At 36.7% G+C, this 23,461-nt stretch overlaps 4 protein-coding genes and 1 non-coding gene across 8 annotated transcripts; 2 read left to right on the forward strand and 3 right to left on the reverse strand.

Annotated features, from left to right (window-relative positions):
- The first annotated feature begins 526 nt into the window (after positions 1-526).
- Positions 527-2,803, forward strand: LOC111777083 (pentatricopeptide repeat-containing protein At1g02370, mitochondrial). Of its 2 annotated transcripts, none has more exons than XM_023656523.2 (3): positions 527-861; positions 1,193-2,386; positions 2,581-2,803. In XM_023656523.2, the coding sequence occupies exons 1-3, from the start codon at positions 604-606 to the stop codon at positions 2,662-2,664; spliced, it is 1,536 nt and encodes a 511-aa protein (XP_023512291.2). In that variant the 5' UTR covers positions 527-603; the 3' UTR covers positions 2,665-2,803. The 2 variants fall into 2 exon arrangements, with proteins under 2 accessions (XP_023512291.2, XP_023512299.2); XM_023656531.2 differs by having other exon boundaries at positions 742-882.
- LOC111777072 (uncharacterized protein At1g51745) lies at positions 2,784-5,161 on the reverse strand. Its single transcript, XM_023656512.2, has 3 exons — positions 4,702-5,161; positions 4,091-4,596; positions 2,784-3,983 (listed from the first exon to the last, which is right to left on the reverse strand). The coding sequence occupies exons 1-3, from the start codon at positions 5,019-5,021 to the stop codon at positions 2,851-2,853; spliced, it is 1,959 nt and encodes a 652-aa protein (XP_023512280.2). The 5' UTR covers positions 5,022-5,161; the 3' UTR covers positions 2,784-2,850.
- Positions 5,162-5,875: 714 nt separating this feature from the next.
- LOC111777106 (uncharacterized) lies at positions 5,876-9,848 on the forward strand. Of its 2 annotated transcripts, none has more exons than XM_023656558.2 (8): positions 5,876-6,027; positions 6,546-6,670; positions 7,251-7,331; positions 8,177-8,225; positions 8,383-8,473; positions 8,857-8,909; positions 9,133-9,195; positions 9,338-9,848. In XM_023656558.2, the coding sequence occupies exons 2-8, from the start codon at positions 6,567-6,569 to the stop codon at positions 9,620-9,622; spliced, it is 726 nt and encodes a 241-aa protein (XP_023512326.2). In that variant the 5' UTR covers positions 5,876-6,027; positions 6,546-6,566; the 3' UTR covers positions 9,623-9,848. The 2 variants fall into 2 exon arrangements, with proteins under 2 accessions (XP_023512326.2, XP_023512335.2); XM_023656567.2 differs by having other exon boundaries at positions 5,909-6,027; positions 6,543-6,670.
- Positions 9,849-10,200: 352 nt separating this feature from the next.
- On the reverse strand, positions 10,201-10,274 carry TRNAT-AGU (transfer RNA threonine (anticodon AGU)). The gene has a single exon. It is a non-coding gene; the product is annotated as a tRNA-Thr (tRNA).
- A 627-nt stretch (positions 10,275-10,901) lies between these two features.
- Positions 10,902-22,591, reverse strand: LOC111796618 (protein EXPORTIN 1A). Of its 2 annotated transcripts, XM_087126142.1 has the most exons (33): positions 22,211-22,591; positions 21,376-21,492; positions 20,760-20,852; positions 20,577-20,648; positions 19,588-19,695; positions 19,418-19,500; positions 18,970-19,108; positions 18,817-18,885; positions 18,637-18,714; positions 18,392-18,454; positions 18,253-18,297; positions 17,472-17,579; positions 17,242-17,340; positions 16,593-16,796; positions 16,309-16,368; positions 15,852-15,962; positions 15,641-15,738; positions 15,269-15,377; positions 14,969-15,034; positions 14,735-14,833; positions 14,570-14,650; positions 14,379-14,468; positions 14,173-14,258; positions 13,970-14,050; positions 13,684-13,866; positions 13,404-13,470; positions 13,068-13,178; positions 12,830-12,937; positions 12,608-12,745; positions 12,291-12,428; positions 12,089-12,193; positions 11,534-11,704; positions 10,902-11,430 (listed from the first exon to the last, which is right to left on the reverse strand). In XM_087126142.1, the coding sequence occupies exons 1-32, from the start codon at positions 22,307-22,309 to the stop codon at positions 11,582-11,584; spliced, it is 3,231 nt and encodes a 1,076-aa protein (XP_086982268.1). In that variant the 5' UTR covers positions 22,310-22,591; the 3' UTR covers positions 10,902-11,430; positions 11,534-11,581. The 2 variants fall into 2 exon arrangements, with proteins under 2 accessions (XP_086982268.1, XP_086982266.1); XM_087126140.1 differs by having other exon boundaries at positions 10,902-11,704.
- Between the last annotated feature and the right edge of the window lie 870 nt (positions 22,592-23,461).

Consider the following 23,461-nt stretch of genomic DNA (forward strand, 5'->3'; position numbering starts at 1 on the left):
AATTAATATTTCAAATTTCAAATCAAATTTTATAGTTTAGATATTAATTAAATACAATTGTGTATTTACTTCTATCCTTTACAAAATTAAACTTTAAATCATATAGTTCTCAATTTGCTTGTAAGTGTGACTGCTATTTATATTAACAATCTTATAATATGTTAGTGATCACTTGGTATTTAATATCATGTGATTTTTTTTTATATCGAGTAGATAATTATAACGTGGGAATATAAAAATAGACTCGGATATATTAAAAAGTTACCATTTAAAAACTTATTAGAGATAATATCTCTATCGAAAGTTTATAAGTTTATAAGTATTGTATTTTTAATGGGAACGTAGCAAAATTCAAAATAAACTCGGCCAATTTATCATTTTTTATCATAAATTTAAATTTCATTAAACTGTAATTTAAACTTTTGAGTAAATATTGCAATTTTGAATTATTTTCATTCAAAAGTCACAAGTAACAATATTATTATTTGTATTTAATAAAAAAATAATAATAAATAACCCACGATGTGGACGGGCAGGATTGTGAATAGCCCTAACAAAACCTCCGACGTATCACGCACCCAGGACAAGTGATTTTCAAGAGAAATGAATCGTCGGAGTTTACTCTCGAGAGCGTCGGCAGGTTTGCGGCATCTCTGTACTTCAACCGTCGAGTCGTCGCGCGGTCCTGTGAATGATCAGCAGCGGCTCTACCCGAGGCTGTCGAAGTTGGGTGCCACCGGCGGTAGCGTGGCGCAGACATTGAACCAGTACATCATGGAGGGAAAGATCGTCAAAAAATATGAGCTCGAGAGATGCATAAAGGAGCTCCGGAAGTACCGTAGATACCACCACGCCCTTCAGGTTTTTTCCTTAAACACATAGGTTCGTTCACTGTAGGAGAAATATAAATGCACAAAATTTCTGCTGCTTTTCATTTGTTTTTCAAATTCTATTGCCAATTGTTGATTGTATTCTTCCTTTCGCTGCTAGATCATAAATTTTTTGTAAACGAAACATTCATGAAATATAAAGGAAATGACAAAAACCTTATGAAGAATTTTCGATAAAAAAATCATTGGATCTGGTAGCTATAAAAAAGCAGTCTGGAGGGAGAACCAGCCAAAAAGTTGCTGTAATTGTAGGAGACCATAAGATCTTAGCTCATCCATTGCATTTGCTTCGGTTGTTGCAGATAATGGAATGGATGGAGATGAGGAAAATCAACTACTCATTCACTGACTACGCGCTGCGTTTAGATCTTATATCGAAAGTTAAAGGAATTGCTGCTGCGGAGAATTATTTCTGTGATCTGTCGTCGTCTGCGAAGAATCGATTTACTTATGGAGCTCTTTTGAATTGCTATTGCAAGGAATTGATGGAGGAAAAGGCTTTGGCTCTTTCTAAGAAGATAGATGAGTTGAAGTTTGCTTCCAATTTGTCCTTTAACAATCTTATGACTATGTATATGAGAATGGATCAACCCGAGAAAGTACCTCCTCTTATAGATGAAATGAAGCGGAGAGGGATTTTTCTTAGCACGTACACATACAATGTGTGGATGAACAGTTGTGCTTCCCTGAATGGCGTTGGAAAAGTGGAAGAAATTCTCGAGGAGATGAAAAACGAAGACAGAAACAAATTTGATTGGACGACGTTTTCGAACTTGGCTGCTATCTATGTTAAGGCAGGACAGCTTGAGAAAGCTGAATTAGCTCTTAAGAAGGTAGAGAACGAGATCAAATCGAATAAGCAGCAGGATCGTCTAGCGTACCATTTCTTGATAAGCCTTTATGCATCGACGTCGAATCGGAGTGAGGTGTATAGGATATGGAATGCACTGAAATCAGTTTATCCAATGACAAATAACATGAGTTATCTCATCATGCTTCAGGCTCTAAGCAAACTAAAGGATTTCGAGGGTCTTGAAAGAACTTATAAGGAATGGGAATCTAGTTGCTCGAGCTTTGATTTGCGGTTAGCAGATGTTACCATCGGGGCTTACCTACGACAGGACATGTACAAAGATGCTGCATTGGTCTTTGAGGATGCCATTAAGAGAAGTAAAGGACCTTTCTTTAGGGCTCGAGAAATGTTCATGATTTACTTCTTGAAGTTCAAGCAAGTCGATTTGGCACTCAGTCATTTGGAATCAGCTATATCGGAAAGCATGGACGATGAATGGCATCCATCACCGGCGATGGCGAATGCTTTTCTGATGTACTTTGAGGAAGAGAAAGACGTTGAAGGCGCCGAAGATTTTGCCAGGATTTTGAAGAGATTTAAGTGTCTCGACGCTAGTGCATACCATCTATTGCTCAAGACCTATGCAGCTGCAGGAAAACGAGCCCCCGACATGCGACAAAGATTGAAAGAAGACAACATTGAGGTAAGTAGTGAGCTTGAGGAGTTGTTAAGTAGACAACATTGAGACAAGTAGGAGGAAAATCCATGTGATGTTTTTTTTTTATCTGATCTTTATAAGCTGATCCACTTCATTCCTTTTCTCCTAAACGAAATTTGTATTTTCGAGCATTAGTCTATTTTCATTTTCTTGATAAGCTGATGGTGCACAACTTGTAGAAGTTCCCTTGGTTTGTGGTAGACTTGGACCGGGTTTTTGTCACCACGTTATCAGCATCGAAGAAGCCAGGGCTGGCAAGATAAGTTCACGTGGCCACGCCCTAAACCAATCAATAAGGCTTATTGATTGAACGGAAAAATTACTACTTATTAGCTTAGCTAGCCTTCTGGGAGAATCGAGTCATTTAGTCAGTTCATATGAATATATCAATTTATATGCACCTGGGATATACATTTATTTCGAGCATTCAAAAGTATGCACGTAACACGTCAAGAATCTCTATGAGAATTATTCTTTAACAATACCACATTGTTAGTAGCTTTTGAGGGAGGCCTATTGATCTTCTCTAATAATCTACTGAATACTAACTTTACTGGTATGTATACTACAGTTGGGAGCCTAGATGATTCGGGTTTGATCAATCCATTCATTCGACAAGTTACACTATCATGCATTGGCACGTTACTATAATTCGGCTCGACAGCAATCGAAGACAAAGCTCTAGTCTTCTGGTTAGTTGATAGGCTTGCTTTCTTTGACATCTTTTTTGGCAGTCTTCTATCACGAGAAGGTCGGGGACTATGAGGGCCGCTTGCCTCTTCACCGTCCTGTACTGTAGTTGGTAAACGAGTGCGAGGGATGCGAACATTTGCTGTCCTCCTTGCAGTCCTCCAAGCTGGTTGATTGCCTAGACTATCTGAAAGAAGAGCTTCAGAAATCCCGTCTTGTAGAGCTTCAATTTGAATAGGATGCCCGATTATAGCTTGCCCATTTAACTTGCTCACCAGTGATACGATGGGAACAGGCTCTTTCTGGTAATTTGCTTGGACTTTTAGATCAACCTCTGTTAATATAGTTCTTAACCTCCCACCAAAACGATGACGTGTACCGTATAAGCGATGTTTCACGTCCCGATATCCCTTCAAATCAGGCTGCTGATCCTCCCAATCCGACATGTAATTTCCTACAAGATTTTGATCCTTTGATACCCTTTTTGACGTTAAGTAATACTCCTCTTCCATTGCCTCAGCTCGAGCTCGCTTTGTCGTGTCGTCGAAATACTCATTTTTAAGTCCAACAGACTTTTTTGAAAGATTCCGAACGTTCCTTTTCCCCTTCAATTGCCACTTAGACATTGGGTCGTGATGATAAGCCATGTAATTATCTACTTCCTTATCTGACATGGAAGAATTAGATTCAGTCTGTAAATCAGAAGAGTCGTTTTCAGATGAACTAGAAGCATCATCTTCAACCAGGGAATCGAGCTGAGAAGGCAGAATGCGAAGTTCTAAACAGTTCGTTGACATCTCAACTTGGTCATGAGAGGATTCTTTGCTCTCCACTGAATCAACTGGAAGACGCATACACTTGCTCTTCTTTGCACCATCAATTAGCTCCATCCCTGAAGTCGAAAAAGAATACGATGCGTTAATCTAGCTGTTGCAGTCTATGTTGGCATCCTTCGGGGTCGAGAATGCGTACAACATACTAAAATCGAAAAGTGCTTACCGTTTGCATAACTGTCATTGCCAATGCTACAAACACCATCGAGAGGAGCCAAAGCATCGGTATCACGTACAAGCGTAAGCGTTTCCGACAAGTCTCTCGTCCTTGGTTTTGCTTCTGGATGAACATTCTCACCATTCAGTTGAGCTCCCTCACTTGCTTTACGACATGGATCTATAATTTCATTGTCATAATTTACATCTATGATCTTAGAAAACAGATGCGATTCAAAATGCCCATCGTTTATATCATCGATTTCGGTATGTTCCAAAGAAAATATTCCCTTCTTTACCGGGGATCCGATCGTCGTTTGATCGAGTTTTCCTCGATCCTTTAGTAGCTCCTTCTCAAGTTGAAGAGCATGAAGAACAGCATCCTCCTTACGTGCATATTTCTCCCTCTTCTTCATTGGCATGCCTTGCGAGAACTCTGCCCTCTCAATACAATCATCAAACTCACCACATCGGAATGGCTTAACACGCTTGGACTTCTCTAAATTGTACCAATCCCTGATGAGAAGCACATGAACGAAGATATCAAAAACTATATAGTTTTTACTTTGTCCAATGAGTAGAGAATTCAAAGTAAAGTAAAGAAGAAGGATCCTAACTTACACACTGGCGTCTTCTCTTCCAAGGAGCTTTACTGGAGTTCCAGATCGAGGTGAGCCAAGGTACGAGCATGAAAGCTCATCGGAACCCACAATTTTACCAGGCCACCATGAGCCATTCCTCCTTCGAACCCACACGATCGAGCCCACGCCATAATCGACTGCACCACATCCCGGACTCCCCATTCTCTCTGTTTCAGTGAAAACAACACGTAATTTCAGGTCAGCCTCCGGCGAAGGAGAGTGAAGTGCGGAGAATGATCCGACAGTGCGCGGAGATGGAGGATCGCAAAGATCGATGCGGGTTATGATTAGGGTTTCCATTCAAATTTGGGGATTCTTCATTTCTAGGGCTCCTGAATCGAAATTCCCCCTCCGATTAATATCTCTTCCCACTGATTCAATCCGAAGCTTCGGATCCTTGAAGATTCTGATCTCTTAATCATCTAGAACTGGTTTTGCTTGCAGACCTTGTCGTCCGTAATTTCTCTTCTGCTTAGATTCAAAATCGGAAAGGAAAACTCTCAGGAACCGACGACTCGGGTCGGGTCGGGTCGGGTCGTAGATCGTTGTCGTAGTCGGGCAACTTGTCGTGCACGTCAGTTTGATGAAAATGATGAAATAACAATTACCGGATTTGGATATACGTGTAATTTTAAATTTTTTAATTAAATTAGATTAAATCTCTTAAAATAATATCTAATTTAGTTCCTATCATTTTAAATTTTTTTAATTAAATTTGATTAGATCTCTTAAACCGACCACTATTATATAAGTAACTAATTATAAATTTTTTTAGTTGGGTTAGTTAACGCTAGTTGATATTTTCATGACATTCAATTTACTACCCATTAGACAAACGAGCCCGAAGATGGGATTTTCGTCTCCGTCCTTACCCAATTCCCCGTCTCACCCGACCTCTTCTCTAGTTTTTTATATATAAAATAAATAATTTATTTCCCGTCTCACCCAATTTTTTTTTTTTTTTTTTTTTTTTTTTTTTTTTTTTTTTGTGAAATATCATGCTATAATATTAAATTTTTATTTTTTAGAAATTAGGTAAGTAATTCATTATATTATTTTTTTTTTGTGTGTGTGAGTCAAAATTTTGTTCAATTTTTTAATAAAAATAATATAGTAAAATGGAAATTATGCTTTTAGTTTTTTTTTGGAAATAAAGAAATTAAAAACTCGAGAGAAAATTGTGGCCCAATGTTCGGCAGAACTGGGCCTTCCCCCACAAGACCTTTTGCTATCATTTTCTTCCCCACTCGGTCCAAAGGTCTCGCCTGTAGCTCGCTCCAGTTGAGATCGTCTTCAACCTCACGAGGTAAGCTCCATCGCTTGCTTGCTCGCTCGCTCGCTCGATTCTGCCTGCTCACTGTGTAAATTATTTTAAAGAAGCAACGGAAATGATTATTTTCGCGGATTTTCAATCTTCTTTCTCATTGTTCGTTATTAATTAGTTTTATTGTTCCATTTCATTTCGGTTTTAATATTGTTTGTTAGTTGTATTCTTGGTATGCCTATATAAAGGTTACGGTACTTTAATCACTCATCGATGAGAACATTTCTTTTGGAATCATTTCTCTCTGTATATTCTGTTTCTTGCTGCGAATCTGTGAGTATCCGCTGTGGGCTTATTTGTTGTTAGGTGATGAAATTAATGGAACTTTGGAGGTCTCTACTCCTATAAAATTAGTTTGTGGCTTGTTTTCTTCGGTTTCGTTGGGATCCCCGCTTTGCAGTGTTATTTTCCCTGTTTCTAAATGGAAGTTTTGTTAGTATAGTTATGATCATTTCATAATGGAACTGCAATGGTTATATCTTTGTTAACATCTTAAGCAGGTGGAAAGTAGAGATCTCTTGATGGAGGTGCCACCAAATGAAGATTCAGAGCACCCAGTAAATTCTTCCATTGATACCGTTCATCCGCAACAGGATAATGTGCTCCCTGATACTGTAAATGACGGGTATATAAGAACGTCGCTTCTTGTATTTGCTGTAATGTTTATTTTGGGGGTCATGATGGTCGGTTGCAATCTTGTTATCTTAATATTGGTTGTAGCTTCTCCCACAGTGTGTAGAATCGTTGTATCACTGTTAGTCAAAATACAACTTAGATTGTAACAGCCCAAGCCCACCACTAACAGATATTGCCCGCTTTGGCCCGTATTGTCGTCAGCCTCACGTGAGGGGTTTCCACACCCTTATAAAGAATGTTTCGTTTCCTCTCTCCAACCGAATAGAGTTTCAAATTGCATGCTTTTACTTTGCTGATGTTTGTATTTTGGTTGTAATGGGAGCAAGTTTGGGTTTTCTTCAAATGACTAGAATTTCGGTTCGTTTTCTGAGGGCACCTTTAGCAACTAGTTAAAAGTGATTTTTTTTTCTTCCTTCTGAGTTTTTGTTCTTTCATTGCCTTTTTGTAGAGATTATAGTAGAGTATGGTTTCGGGATGATCCGTAGGTTTATAGAGAGCATTTTATTTGTTTCTACCGTCGGTTATGTTTTATCTGTTTGAATGAGATTTTTTGAACTTGTAATTTTCAGAGTCATGGAGCAGAAGCAGGTCATCAATGAGGAAGAAATAAGAGGTACAATCGAAGTAATTGCATCCACGGGGAAATTCTGGTATTTTTCTTCTCCATCTAATTTCCATTGACTTAGTATGAGTATAAAGATGCTACATCAAACATCTGATTAGAAGTTGTGAGATCCCACATCGGTTGGAGATCAAAATGAAGCATTCCTTATAAGGGTGTTGAAACGTCTCCCTAATAGAGGCATTTTAAAACCTTGAGGGGAAGCCCGAAAGCGAAAGCCCAAAGAGGACAATATTTGCTAACTGTGGGCTTGAGTTGTTATAAATGGTATCAAAGCCAGACACTGGGCGGTGTGCCAGTGAGGACGCTGGAACCCCAAGAGGGTGGATTGTGAGATCCCACATCGGTCGGAGAGGGGAATGAAGCGTTCACTGTTAGGATGTGGAAACCCCTCCCTAACAAACGCGTTTTAAAACCTTGAGGGGAAGCCCGAAAGGGAAAGCCCAAAGAGGACAATATCTACTAGCGGTGGGCTTGGACGGTTACAAATGGTATCAGAGCCAGACACCGGTGTGTCAATGAGGACATAGGACCTCAAGGGGGTGGATTGTGAGATCCCAGATTGGTTGGAGAAGGGAACGAAACATTCTTAAGGGTGTGGAAACCTCTCCCTAACAGACGCGTTTTAAAGTCTTGAGGGGAAGCTCGAATGGGAAAGTCAAAGAATGACAATATCTGCTAATAGTGACCTTAGGTTGTTACAGAAGTGTACGGATTTAGACTTCAAAATCTGAAGTGCTTTGATATGTTGAAAGAGGAGAATTATTGTTCTTGAAAAATCCTTCACAAATTGGAAGAATTAATCAGTTTAACATTTTCTTATTGTTTTGAACTTACAGTATATATGTATGTATATGTATGTTATGTTCTCAGGCATGATTGGGAGAAATTGAAGAGCATGCTATCCTTTCAGCTGAAGCAGGTATGGGGAGGTACGCATGAATGCATTTCGTTTGTTATTTTCCAGTGAATGCTTTATGGTTATTGCATAGCGGGCATGCATATCATATTTGTTATATCCAGTTTTTTTATGAATATTTTGAAACCTTCTTATTTTCCTTTCTCTCCTGCCTTTGAAGGTGCTGTCCGAGTATCCTGAAGCGAAAGCGTCCGGTGAACAAAGTTCTTTAGGGGAACCCTTCCCGGAGCTGGTAAAGCGGCTCGATGAAGGTTTATGAGCTTCTCCGCTTCCTATTGTTTACCGTTGATTTATTTGTAAACTGTTTTTCTCTTCCTTTTGGTATTTTCGTTTTATAAAACTTACGATCACCGGAGAAGGTCTCGTTACTGTGTAACTTTGATGTCATGTTGGTCATGTAAATTCCTGATCAACAGTCATTCTTTTGAAGCCTTAATCGATTAGTTATTAATCTACTTGGGACGTGGGCGAGATTTAGAACTGGTAGTGTGCTTGAGTTGAAGCATTAGAATGAGACGGGCTCGTTCTAATTTTCCCTTTTTCGTGTTTTTATTCGTATAAGTAGATTTCATTCAAATTCAAGGAAGAGGGAGACAGCATTTTACTTGATTCAATATGTTTTTTTGGATTGCAGCACTTCTTAGCTTCATTGAAGGTCCTCCATTTACCCTTCAAAGGATTTGTGAGGTGATTGTCCATGTTCACTACAATGCTATTTCTTTCTTTACATTTTCATATTTAATTTTTTTGTTTGTTCATTAATTATTAGTGAGACGGATAAAGAACGCGCTCGTTACCAACCTCGAACTCTTGTCAAACCTTATTAGTTAGCAGTTGTCCAAAAATTAGATAACTTTTTATCAAATATCGAAATGACTAAATATTTTCTCTAAAATTGACGTCGAAACAGATCCTATTGGATGCACGGGGCGTCTATCCCAAACTCTCAAAGCTTGTGCTAGCTCTGGAAAAGGTATGAAGTTTTCTGGTGTCGATTTTCAGTTTGTTTTTTGTTTGGTTTTCTGATATTGCATATTATTATCGAATCGTGACGATTAATCTTGATGAGGTAATACTCGATATCATGTCTAATTATTTGAAGTTTACATTTATAGAATCTTTTGGTGACATCCACACTCGCCATCAGTCCTGCCCCGTGTCTACCGTCATCCGACGCAAAGCCAAATGAGTCGGAGGAGGCAGAGAAAGGTGTGGAAGAACAAAAGCATTCAGCAGATGTAGTAGAAAATGGAGTTGAAGGTGTAGGTGGAGACAGGGATGAGGTAATGACGGAGGTTGAAGAGGCCGACATGAATGATGATATGACAATAGACATAGCCCTTGAAGAAATAGTTGGATCATCTGAGACAACAAATTCGGCTGCAAACAGTAAATCTTAGCCTTCCTCAGTTCTGCTAATCTCCTTCTACGGTCGAGGGGGCGACACGGCCGATAATCCATAGTTCTTTGACATGTCAATTTGTTCAATCCAATATAATTCGGCTCGGATGTTGCTTGGATGTTTTCTTGATTGGATATTTGAGTGATCTGACTATGTTCTTGGCTTCTTAACTTTTGATATAGCATAGTCCATCGGCCATTGAAAATGGTTTGTTCCCTTTGCAACTGTTGATTTCTTCTAATCCTTCATGTAGATTTGGTAACGAGTTGACGAGGGGAAGGAGCGAAGCACAACTCGACTGAGAGAGAAAGGTGGCTGACCTTTCTTTCCCGGGCTCGTGTTCTGGAAGTAGCCGACCAGATTGATGTTGCTGCATGAGAAGGCTAGGCCGCAGCTAATCATATTATGAAGTAGTAAAATAACATGTTACAAGATTAGGCAGCAATGTTTATTTAAGAAAAAAAAAAGGGCAGAATTTAGCACAACAAAGATTAGGCAGCAGCCATGAAACTAAACTTGAGCATCTCTGTATGTCCATGATTGCCAACCAATTTTCGGACAACAAATAAAAATCGTTGCTCTTGTTGAGAGTCGAACTCAAGACCTCCCGCTTACTAAACGGGTGCTCTAACCAACTGAGCTACAAGAGCTCACTGTTAAATAGATAAATTGTTTTTTTATATTATAAAAAGTATTATTGTGAAAAAGAAAACTAATAAATTGAATTATATTTTATTTATATTTTATTTTATGCTAGATTAACATCTTATTCAAGGATCTATATACTAGTTTGATGTGGTTGAATAGCAAGAACCAAATTAAGTGAAACTAAATAACGATTTTTTAGTTGTGTCAATGTTTGAATTAAAATTGCTTGGCTTATTCAAATAATTTAACCTTCAAAGTTACAATTTACTTCAATTTCTTTGCGCATGAGTTATAATACTTCCAGCAGCTGTTCAAATACTAAAACGGGGTTCTAAATAGGCAATTCTGAGTTACATATTACTAAAAGAAATGCGTTTTGGAGGAAATTCATTACTAAGAAATATAACATAAATTCATTTGAAGCAAGACCCGATTTTAAGGCAAATTTCTATGAGCATCATAGTTTCTGGTCATTAATCTAAATTGTCTAAACATTTTTGCTTTCCAAACGGGACAACGCCCGGTCGAAAACATGGAAAGGAAATAAGCAGTCCAGAGATCAGAATTTCACCAAAAGAGGTTCCCATTGCAGAAAGGTAACGAATGCAAAACACGAGACGAGCAGGGCGTTAAAAGAAAGAAATATTATACCTATAAAAGAGAGAGTCCACACCACATCCATCCATAGTTGATGAGTACAAGAAAGATGACAACCCAATAGAGAGAATCTGTATGGACGAAAATATAACAGACTTCCCCTAAAGAACATTGTAAAGCAAAAGTTACCCTCAACAACCAAAGGAACAAAAGGGGCATAATAAGGGAATAATATTTCTGCACAACCCGCGCCAACACCTAACCAGCCGTATACATTACTACACCTATATAGGATGATGAATCATATCATTAGATAGATGGAAAATAGGTTGGATCTAACAACATTGCAATACAATATCGATCTGGCTCGTGGATTCTGCAGCAGCTAAATCGCGCACCTATAATGTGTTCTAACCCTATGATCAGCGAACTAAAAACTAAATACTTACTCCACATTCAACCTATATATAGGAATTACCCATCATCAGCAGTCAAACTACCACCGTCCCATGAGAGCTGTCTTTTTCAAGAAAATCACTTCCATCTGTGGGGGAAAAAATTCTGCAGAAACTGGAAAAACTAATTAGCAAAAAATATCCGTATAGCCTCCTCACATCCACAGATTTGATTTGGGGGGGACTGCAAATCAAATGCCCACTTCAACCTCGCCAAAGTCCATGAGCTTTTGCTTCTGCACAGTAACTAGACATATTCATGAGTCCACCATCTCATCTTGAATCTCGTTCGGAGCAATAAGCCCTGGAATAGAAAGCATCCGTTGCCGATCTCTTTCCCTCTGAGCAGCTGCCTCTTCAGCATAGAGGTCTTTATTATCCTGCAAATAGAATCCAAACCTCGTTAAGCATCATATTCACGTCTTACGTTAGATAAGCTTAGCTCTGGTACCACTTTTGTTAGAATTCTCTATTCAGAAAGAAGATTAATAGATAGGGATTAGGGAGATCAGAGATGCCCAGATCTATATATAGATGTAGATACACACACACGCATACAGTTCTTCCCTCATGAGATAAGCCAAGTTGATAAGAGACTGTATGACACTTGGATTGCGAACACTCACTCTCTTTAGATAGAATACTCATCATAAACGATAAGAATATATTAATAGCAACAATAAACCTGGCAAAAATAGGGTAGTCTTCTTCTTCTTTTCTTTTTTTTTTATAATGAAACACAGGATACAACATAGAAGGCAAACCTGTGCTGAAAATTCTTTGGATTGCACCAGAAAGTCTCGAATGTGATTCTTAAACACAGAGAGGTCATTTCTTGAATCAAACAGTCCATTCACCATTTGAGTGACCTGAAAATTCCATTAAAGAGGTTGATTTTAATTGAATGAAAAAAAAAAAACTACAAACAAAGACGAGGAGCAAAAAATGGATTGGGAAAGCTCATACTTCTGCTGCAGTCATGTTGGGGAACGAAGAACTCAGGAGCTTAATAGTGTACTCCCGAACAAAGGCCACGTTATTTGGGTATGGATAAGAAACAGTTGCAGCATCCCACAAAGGTTCTGTTAGTACACCAGACTCCGCCTGACATAAAAAAAAATTAACACCATATTTTTTTCATCTAAAATTAATGAATTAAAAAGAAAGAACAAAACAATAACCTGTGAAGTAACCAAATAAATGGACGGTTTACATTTTAGTTAAAAAGGTCATTAACAGAATGATTTCATTTTATAAGCAGGGCCTTTAACACAAAACATTACCAAGCAAAACAAGTGTTGGAGGACCAAGACATGCAACTTAAATCCAGGCTTGTGAAACGTGTCCGTCAAGACTGCAAATATTTCTTGCTCAATAGTCAAAAAATATGTTCGATAAAATTGATTGCAGAACTCGGAAGCCTGTGACAACAGAAACAAATAAATTTTAGAATATCAAACAGCATATATCAGGATATGTAAAAATGGAATACATCAAAACATCACCTGAAAATTTTTTAACATCTCTAATAGTAGATTGAGCCCAGTTTCAGCAATATTCCTCTCTGTGTGCCGAAATGCCCATATAATTGAATCCATAACAAGCTTTAATTGCTGATGAGAAGACCCCACGTCCCAAATGAAAATAATAGTGAAGTGCATACAACAAAAAAGAAGTGTAAGCAAGTTCAATAATTGAGGATGTAAAACAAAGTCAATAAAAGGGAAAATGTTGGTGTAAAACCTGACTTGACAGCCGAATCAAAGCAGGAAAACAATACGTAGCAATGGCTCGAAGCAGCGAAAAAAACTTTAGGCGATGCTCTGGATAATCTTCAAAATTTTTAGTAATCATCTGCAAACGCATACAATCAGAACACCTCGTAAAAATAAATAATGGAGTACATTAAAAGTATAAAGGCACAAAGCAAAGCACAATTTTAAGCATAAAAGAAAAAGTCCACCAAAAAGAAAAGATTAAAAACCAAAAAAAAAAAACAACAAATTAAACTGAACCACTGAACCAAAAGTCATCTGTAAGCCTCTCAAACATGCAACAATCTGTTATACAAATCCTCACCTCCAGCGTGCATTGGAAGACTGCTTCAAATATACGAGGCACATCCTCAATCATTGTATTCTTATACCTATATGAAAAAAATTGTAAAAGAAAATTATGAAGATTACAAATTGGTGCAAATATAATTAAATAAAGCAAAACTAAAATCAAAAAGCATATTCTAATTGAACAAGTATAAATATCAATAAATAATGTAGCAAAAAGTATTTATTCCTCCCATAGACCTGACATTAAAATATAATGATCGATAAGTTGATATAATAGCAGAATATTGACATACTTATTTATAATTGTAGCGAAAAGAGATAAGACTTCTGATTCACGTGCATCTGGGAGATTCCTGGCGTAATCAAGAAGAATGGGTTCCATCATTGGGGGCACAAACTGCTTCCCAATTTGTGGTTGATCTTCAGCCTTGTCCAAGAATGTTTCAATAAGCTTTAGAGTTTCCCTCTTCACTGATCTGTTTCACCCATTTTTCCTCCTTGTTAAGCTATCATGACATGGTTCCAGGTAGGGAAGTACCAGGGTAGAATTTAACAAGAATCACCATCATAAAAATTTACCGTAGAAGCTTAACATAGGACGTTTTAGACGCATAGGGCCCTCCTTCAGCAATGCTACTTGATATAAGCTCACTATACATTCTGCAGGAACATTCCAAAACCACAGAAACCACTTATGATAAGGAAGACAGATGTTAAATGTATTATTTTAAGTATCTTGCAATTTCAAGAGGACACCATAGGATGGGAATTAATATCAATACCTGTAGACATTGAGCATATCCAGAAAGATCAAAGATATCTGAGGTAAGAAATAAGTTCCAAGAGAACTGGCAACGCTTGTATTTGTCTACATGCCAGAATTTCACTTAATCAATTTATTATTCGATGAGAACCAAGTAATATGATAAGAATTCCATCTAAGAGCACCAAGTAATGGCTCAAACAAAATTCACAAGTTTAGTCATACCTGTAGTATATTGAGCACCGTTCTTATTACATCTTGATCTTTTAGAAAATCCACACTTTGGCGTGCCTGACCAATAATTTCAGCCCATTTCTGTGTAACGAGTAGCCACATAAACCATGCAAACAAACTATCACTAATAATGGTCAATGCAAATGGATCCTTAAATAAGTCAATTTCACTTTGAAAAGAACCTGGTTTGGAAGCTCCATCAACCTCTGAAGGTACTCATCCCTCTTCTGTGGATCAGGTTCTGCTTGAATCATGTTGCCAACCTCGAATAACCATAAGCAGTGAGCAATTGCATGATATATGTCTAGTTCATACGGATTTTAAATAGAAACGTTTTATAGACATACAGATTCATAAAAAGTATGAATTTGGTGAGGCTCAAGATCTGCAACTGTTGTCGGAAGACTAGTAAGAAGTTCAGAAACAAATGGCTCATTTTCTCCAACCTGAAAATTAGAAGCAAAACATATTACAACAAACAAAAAAAAGGCCTAAACCTAATAATGTTAATAAAAAAAAGTGTCCTTTCCTACCCAGGATAAACACGTGGGTCAGAGGTGCCATGAGGGGAAAGATAATACCTGTACAATGACAAACTTTCGCTTGCATTTTTGAACAATTTTTAAGAATGTGTCACAAGCCATATCCTGAAATTTATGAAAAATTAGAATGAGAAGCCGCTTTAAAATCAATTTAACAATATATACTGACAAACAGATCAGCAAAAGAATGAGCTAAGAAAACCTAACATCAAAAGAACACCACGTGCATTTGTTGCAAATACTTCTTTTACCAGTTGTAATACATAAAAAATCCACCGCCAAGCACTAAAAGATGACAAGAACTATGTCCTCAAATACTACAGGAAAAGCAACAATAACCTGCACTCCTGGATGTGTTTCGTGCATGAACTCAAACAACTTGTTCACGACAGTTTTCAAGAACTTCCAGTGAGCTCTTAAGAATCTTGGATACTGACCAACAACATACCTGTCAAAGGAACACTTTATGTGAATGCTAGGTCAAAAAGATCGCCAATACATTTGAAATTAAAAAATGAATAGGTTAACCATTAATGATTAAGCTTTTCGCATTATTAATTCATCAACCATTCCCACAAAATCAGAACGCCAAATTCAAATGTAAAACATAAAATATTTATCTAAAAAACGGCATGCTTTTTAATTTGAAATATGTAAGCAAAGTTCAGCCCAAAAAAGGGTAGCTCCAGTGAGTGATGCGATAATCCTTACATGATGTTACTCGCAATAACAGCTTTATTATCCTTTCCCTTGGTAATTTCACACAAATTCAACAAATCACGTATGACCATCACCAAGAATCTGTTCTCCTGAAAAGGTCCAAAAATGAAAAGATTTAAGATACAGAAATTCAGATATGAAACAAAAAATTTGTAATTAAACCTAAAGACCAAATTCTCCAGAATGAATGCAGAAAATATACCTGATCCTCCATCATGGAACCAGAGATAGACCCAATAGCCCAGCATAGTGTGTTTAAGTTGTTCCATGACCAATCTTCACCACTGAGTTGTCTACTTAATTTCTTTAGCATCTGTCTCAGAACAATATTTTTTAAGTAGAGAGAAAAAGAGAGGGAGATAAAAAGGAAGGAGAGACTTGCCATGAGCTTAAAAGTTACAACTTAAGAAGCAGTAATACTTTGCAAGAAGGAGCTTCCATCACATTTCAACTTAAAATCCACACATGCTTATTGGAAGGGCAAAAACAACAAAGAGCCACACTAAAATTTTAAAAAATTAAAATTAAAAAAACCTTTTGCATCACATGTTCAAATAAATAAAGGGGAAAATCACGCATGGACTTGGAAGGTTTTGATGTCAATAGGCAAGGCTTCGATAAGAAAATAAACTACATTTAGCCAAAAAGTAAATAGTTACCTGCTTTTCAGTGTCATCATGATCAAGGTGCGACAAGTAAATTAATGTCTCTCGCATGCTCTGCAACCATTAATATAATTAACCAAAGCTATGGAAAAGAAATGCTTATTTTGCTTGTCTTAAATTAGCAACTACCAATTCCTTAAAAATGCATAACACCAACGTACTATTACTGTTACATTTTCATAGAAGCAGAGCAGATGAACTTTTTTTAAAAATCTACAACCAAAAATCATAAGGGAACCTTAAACAGAGAACCAGATTCAGTAGTTTAGACTGACAACCTTGTATTGAACAAGGACATCATTATCCTTCATGGTTTCTCGAACAATGTTACCGTTCTCATCCTCAACAATGAGAACCTCCTCTGGTTTAGCCATGCGACAAATCATAAGCATTCTCAACTTTGACATAGGACCAGAATAAAGCTGCCTCCTCTGCATGAGTTGAGAACCAAGGCCATCAACCGCACCAGAGAGCAAAGGCACCTGTCACATAACTCTAATATAAGAAACATTTCCACATATTCCTGCAAAAACACCATCGAGGAAATGGTGGTTGAACTTGAAACTCCCAACATCAGAGAACAGGGTGGAAAAATATTCCCGAATTACATAAAAATGTTTCATGAGTATTTCATTTTTTTTTTTAAAAAAAATGCAATAAGAAGACCTAATAATAAATTTCACCATTCCAGATATTTCAAATGTTCCAAAATTTTTCCAGCCAGACATTTATATTATAATCAATTGCCTAAAAGAGATATTTACAAACGTAGTCATTTTGCACATCTAAATACACCTTAAATCATAACAGAGGTAGATAACCAATTGAACAAAAAAAATTATACCGCACAAAGTTCAAGGACACAAATACTCAATTAACCACAGTGAAACTGGCGACCATTAGACAAACACAGCATGACCGTCATACCTGCAATCCCATCATATTGGCGGACACAGCAGGATTATCCATATTATGGTGTGCCTCAAACAGTTCCAGAACCAAGGAGTTCCAATAATCCAAGCATACCTGTATATTCACGCAACAAGAGCAGGGTAACCACAAGTAAAGATATAGCATATTTTGTTTGCAAGACCATATGCATACATGAATGCTTTCACGATTGTGGGGGAATTAAGATTGAAAAACAAGCAACTCACCTTAAAAACCTCGGTGTCATCAACATATGAAATGTTAATAAGATATTCGAGACCCATTAGCAATGCAGATATACTCTCCTGAGTGGATTCCAGAACTCGAATATGTGACTGCACAAATAAATAGAAATATGATCATAAAATGGTGAAAAAAAAAGTTCCCATATTTTTATAAAATAAGCAAAAATGACAATAGGAGTTTGCTCTAAGATCATCAACCATGATTGCAACATTAATTATTCAATCTCTGATTTACAGATCCCATGCCACCCACATAATACAAGACGGGACTGTATTTTCAGGGCAGGACAAATCTATGCTTTGTGACACACTTCAAATTAGGGTTTCCTATGGTAAATTGTTAGTGATTTGATTCACTCTTTCAGTAGCCCTTTTTTGTTGGTATGGCCTTGTTTTTGTACAGTTCATCCTCTTTGTTCTATCATCTACCTTACCAATTTCATAATATAAAAAGACAATAAATGAATTGGCAAGAACATCCATTGTCAACCACTACTACCAAGTTCATGCGTTCACTATCTTTTTTTTTTTTTCTTTTTTTTTTTTTTACCTTTTTGTGTAGGAAGCAGGAACCATTTCATGGATGTATGAAATAGATACAAATGGAAGTTCTACCAAAGACGGTTACAAAAACACCTCCATTGTGACAGGAGGGTTGATAAGCTATAACTACAAAATGGAAGTGAAAGATGACTCCAACCTAAGCTACAAAGTTCTCACGTTCCCATTCTCAAATCATGTCATCAAGCAAAAAGAAACTTACCTTGTAAAATGAAGTGAAAAACAGAGCCAAGTTCTGAATAAAAGCCTGGTAAAATAACATAGAAGTCAAATTTAGTTAGGTCAGGAGGAAAAACAGGTATAAATTACAAAAAATAATAATAATAATAACCTAATGGTACCTGCTCCTCACTTGATCCATGAGCATAGGCCTCTGGGATGTTTGTACTAGGTGGAAGAATATTCTGGTTTTAAAGAAGCATCAGTTAGGTTCAAAAAATAAAAAGTTAGGTTGGATACAAGAGGATCAGAATTGCTAAAATATTTTTTCTATTGAAGAACAAAGCTTTCATAGAGAATAAGACCCGAGAGACATTACAATAAATGCTCATACCATCGAAGATCTAAGAGACAAATCTTAACACACCTGTAATTGCACCATGAATATATTATACATCTTAACGTACTGCACATTGTAATAGTCCCCAAAATTCAGAGCTGCCACCTGAAGTTGCCCAAGGGAACCCATGCACACAAAAAGAACAAAGGATGAGAATTCTCAAGAGTTTAAGATAACACATTTCTTAAAATAGATTGAACAATATACCTCCGTTAGACATTGGAGAGTTAGATTACGATATGATGGGACCGGGAAAAACTTCAGCAATGTTTCAAGCTGCGAGAAAAAAATGAAAGGTGGATCATTGTTCAAAGTGGAACTCCATCCAGAACTCATCACATGAAGAGAGATAATACTTACCAATGGGGACTCAAATATATATCCCAAAGGAATCCATGAAAGGAAAGCATGTAATGTTGATAATGTTGCACGGATAAGTTCAGTCCTTTGAGATGCTGATAGCACAAATAAGCATAACTCATGGATGAGTTGAAACTCGCTGTGAACAATGAAAGGTATACAGAGATTAGATTAAATTAAGAAGTGTGTTTAACAACATAAAATCAGAGTTCAAGTGTCTTTTAAAATGAAACAAATAGTAATAAATAACTTCAACCAAAACTTGACGTCTGATTGGAATAAACTTCAAAATTCAACAACCGACAACTTAACAAGAATTATTCACAAAACAATAATAATAAATATACCGCACATAAGGATTCAGAACAAATGTCACAGAAACCAAAGGGGACTGCAAAGCATCACTTGACAAGAGACCAAACGTATTGGAAAAATACAATCAACTTACCTGTTCAAAGATTGTTTAAGCTCCTTGATTTTTTGTTGCGTCATCTCTCCCCTTGAGAAATCAAAGACCTCTTCACTCAAGAGCTGAAAAAATTATAAAAGCAAAAAAGACTGTCATCCCTGTAAAATGAAACAGCATATGGTCAAATAAACAGAAGTTCAGAAAACTACTTTTAAAATCGCCATGCAGTTCTCACAAATTGTTTCACTAGTTTTTGCTGCTGAAACAAGGTCTGGAACAAAGCTTCTCCATCTGGCTGGCCATTCATGCTTTAATATCTGATGTCAAATAAAAATATTAGACATTCTCATCCATCCGGCTGGTAACTCATGCATGGAGAAACTTCTGGTATAAGTTAGCAATATTGGATCCAAATATCATCTCAATAAGGGCACCAAAAACAAAGTTTTATATCTCATCAACCCTCTACAAACAAGAGACATGTCACAGAACTCTTCTTCTTCTTTTTTTTTTTTTTTTTTTTTTTTTTTTTTGTAACATGAAACAAACTTTCCATCGACAAGTATAGAGGATGAATGAAAACACTCAAATCCAACGAGGCTCACAGAAAAACTACTCCAATTTTTATTATATGTATGTATGTATGTATGTATGTATATATTGCATGGATCAACAGGACTTCAACAATTTGATAAACGCCCAATGGTGGTCCAACTTTTACTTTTATACTCAAAAGTTCTCAAGTTTCTTTCCAACAGGATTTCATAAGGTAGCCAATAGCCATGATTGTACAAGTCAAAGGACCAGCAAATTTAAGGCCTTCCTTAGGTGAGACGCCCATAAAGATGTTTCTCCACACAATCATGATTGCGGTTGTGGAACCAGCAAGAGAAACCAAAAGCAGTGAAGAGTTTAGCACATCCACAAAACAAATGAAATAAAAATGAAGAAAGCACCATAAAGGTATAAAATAAAAATTGAAGAGAAGGCCTCCGCTGTCTTGCGCGTAACAGTGGTAAATAATACACCTAGGGAGCAGTAAAGAGAATGGAGGTGTCTTTTTTTAATCAAGACAACAGTTCGACTGCCATTACCACTAAGCAGAAGACCTTCTTAAAATGAAGCACCCTAAATTATTTCTCTACAGAAAACATGATATGGAAACAAGAAGAGTCCAGGAGAAAAAACTAAGAAATACCTGAACCAAGATGATGTTAAGCTTGTTGACATACAGTCTTTCCATTCGAAAGGAAGCTTCATTACTTGAAAGCTATACAGGAACAATCGTAGAACATAACCTTATTTTTCAGTATGAATAGAGAAGAAATATATAATATTCAATAACAACCAACCAAAAAAGAGAGGATTACATAATTCTAACCTGCACAATCACATCAGATACATAATTCTTCATTCCATCTCTTTGTTCAACCGGTAGCGCATTCCATCTATATTTTATTACACCTTCTAGAACCTGTAGATATGGCAATCAGCATATCTTATTATATTTGAGCGACTTGTAAAAGAATGTCAAAATCTTAATTGTCCGTGGAGACTAGTTGGATTAAGAATCTCATCGTTGTTCGGAGGTGGGGAAGTTCAGAGACCATGAACGGGTGACAAAATAAGGATACAAGAGGAGTTGAGACATCAGAGAGATTAATTAATGATTATAGCAACAAACTAAGTTAACAAACTCGAACTCATGCAATTAATTGGAGACATTGAAGTGCCACAGAGGTCGTTTCCAAACTTTCAAGAAAAAGAGATGCAAAAAGAAGAGAGAAGAAGCCATCCTCCTGAAGCTAAGATATCACAGATAACAACTCCAATTGCCATAAGCTAAGAAAAAGAGAGACAGTCTCTGTACAAAAGAACATTGATGCCTTTGTTACTCCAAAATCAATGTCTGGTATAAAAACAGCGACTTTATGAACATCGTAACGTTCAATTTTACTATATCAAATAAAATATTTTTACGTAGCATTGCGACATACCTGTAAGGCAAAGAACTTAGTGTTTAAGCTCTTTGTATTTTGTAAAATGTGCACAACCTGCAGCCACATGTCCGCATTATTTTGTAGGTCCCTTAAAATTTGATCTGCAGCACTCCTCTGAATAGACATAACGTGCATGGGAAAAAATTAGGTGGTCGATATTTTAAAACCAAAAATAAACGATCACGTTAAATGACATAAGACAGTCCAGGGACATCCCCAAATGATATAAGTTTTGCGTGGAATTGGAACCATGAATAGATATTCTTTTCCAGGTGAGTGAGTGGGTGGGTTCCCTCTAAGAGTGCGCATTACATGGTTCATAACTAAGCCTAGATACGCGTCAACTAACCAGAACGTATGCATTTTCCAATTCCGAAGTACAATGCAACCATTGAGATAGGAACCAGGACAATGAGAGGTGCTCTGGGTATACTAAATCAAACTAGAAATTTCAACAGCCAGGCATAAATAAGAAAGGAGCATTTTTGCAACTTGAGCATAGGTGGGAAGAGGTGAGGCGGAGTATACGTCATTCTGATAAACTCAGTCATCTATTACAAGAACTAAAACCCTAAATTACTACCCCATAACCACAAACACTAAACCCTAAATTTCCGAAACTTCTTCACCAATATTCCAAGAGAAGATTCAAAAAACAATGCCCACAACCATCACATTCAAACAACACAAAAAATAAAAATAAATAAAAATAAAAACAAAAACCGAACTCCCCTCAGCTCATCACTCGAACTAACCATCAAACAAAAATGTCCAACCTTCTCCAAGAGAACAAAGCACGACAAAATATATATAAACAGGCGACGGAACTCACCTCTTCCTTAGATCCAGTACCATAGAAGGCCGCAACAGTTGCATCGAGCAACGGGACGTCAATCGGCTGACTCAAATCCCTGAGCTTCTCTGCTGCCATCGTTTAAGATCAAACTGAAAACCTCCAAAACGGGCACCAGCTCCGACCAAAAGGCTCCGAGCAAGAAAAACAAATACAGGGTACTGTAGGGAGTTCCCAAACCCTAAAGACAATGAGAGTGAGAGAGAGAGAGAGAGAGAGAGAGGCAACAAACAAAAGGAAAAGCTATGGAGAAAAGGAGGGAAAAATAGAGGGAGGAGAGAGAAAGGGGGGGAAGAGAGAGAAGAAGAGATTATACGTAGAGAGAGAGAGAAATATGAAACGGAAAGTAATCTGTAGAGAGAGAAAGGGAGAGAGGGAAAACGAAGGACTGCTTAAAAACGAAGCAGACTGTCTTAAGGCTTATCGACACGCCCAGTCCTAACTTCGAACTGTGGTTTTTTATTTTTTATTTTTTATTTTTTATTTTTTTTAATTTGAAAAAATATTTGGAATGTGGACATTTTAAATTTTAATTGTAATTTTAGAAATTTAGTCTTATAAAAATTAAATTAAATTAATTAAAAAATCTTTTAATATTTGTATTTTTTACTTTTTATGTGAATTAAATAATTTTGTGTGGGCATGTGAGAAATTATTTGAGATATATGGTTTGGAATATTATAAATAATTTAGGATATTAAAATTGGTGTGTTGAATGCATGAGACAGGTTTTTAATGGATTTAATTTTTCTTTTTTTTAATGTTTATTAAAAAAAAAGTAATATTTGAAGTGACATTTTGATTTCAAATCTAAATGATTTTATTTTGAATTCTTGAAATTAAATTAAAACTTTAATCTCAAAAAAAAAATTGATAATTTCTCAAAACGGGAAATGAAATGAAATAGGTAGCAAAAAAGAACATATCGACTCAAGATATTAGAAAAAATATATTATTTGAGAAATAAAAATAAAAATTAAGAAGAACCCATGAACAGAAGTTGTTCGAATTTTCGAGTCATCACGAGTTTTTTACGGCCTCGATCGACACAATTTCTGTATTCACCGACAGTAAAAAAGTCAGGCAAGTAAAAATGAGCCACAAATTCACCTCCAGAAGATGAACAGCAAGAATTCTATACACAAAGTAAATAAAAATTAACAAGAATCCATGAACCAACTTCATTAGGAAGTTGTTCGAGTTTTCGAATCATCAAGAGTTTTTTACGGC

This window comes from Cucurbita pepo, chromosome 1 (assembly GCF_057944985.1).
Source record: "Cucurbita pepo subsp. pepo isolate OVF chromosome 1, ASM5794498v1, whole genome shotgun sequence".
NCBI classification, from domain to species: domain Eukaryota; kingdom Viridiplantae; phylum Streptophyta; class Magnoliopsida; order Cucurbitales; family Cucurbitaceae; genus Cucurbita; species Cucurbita pepo.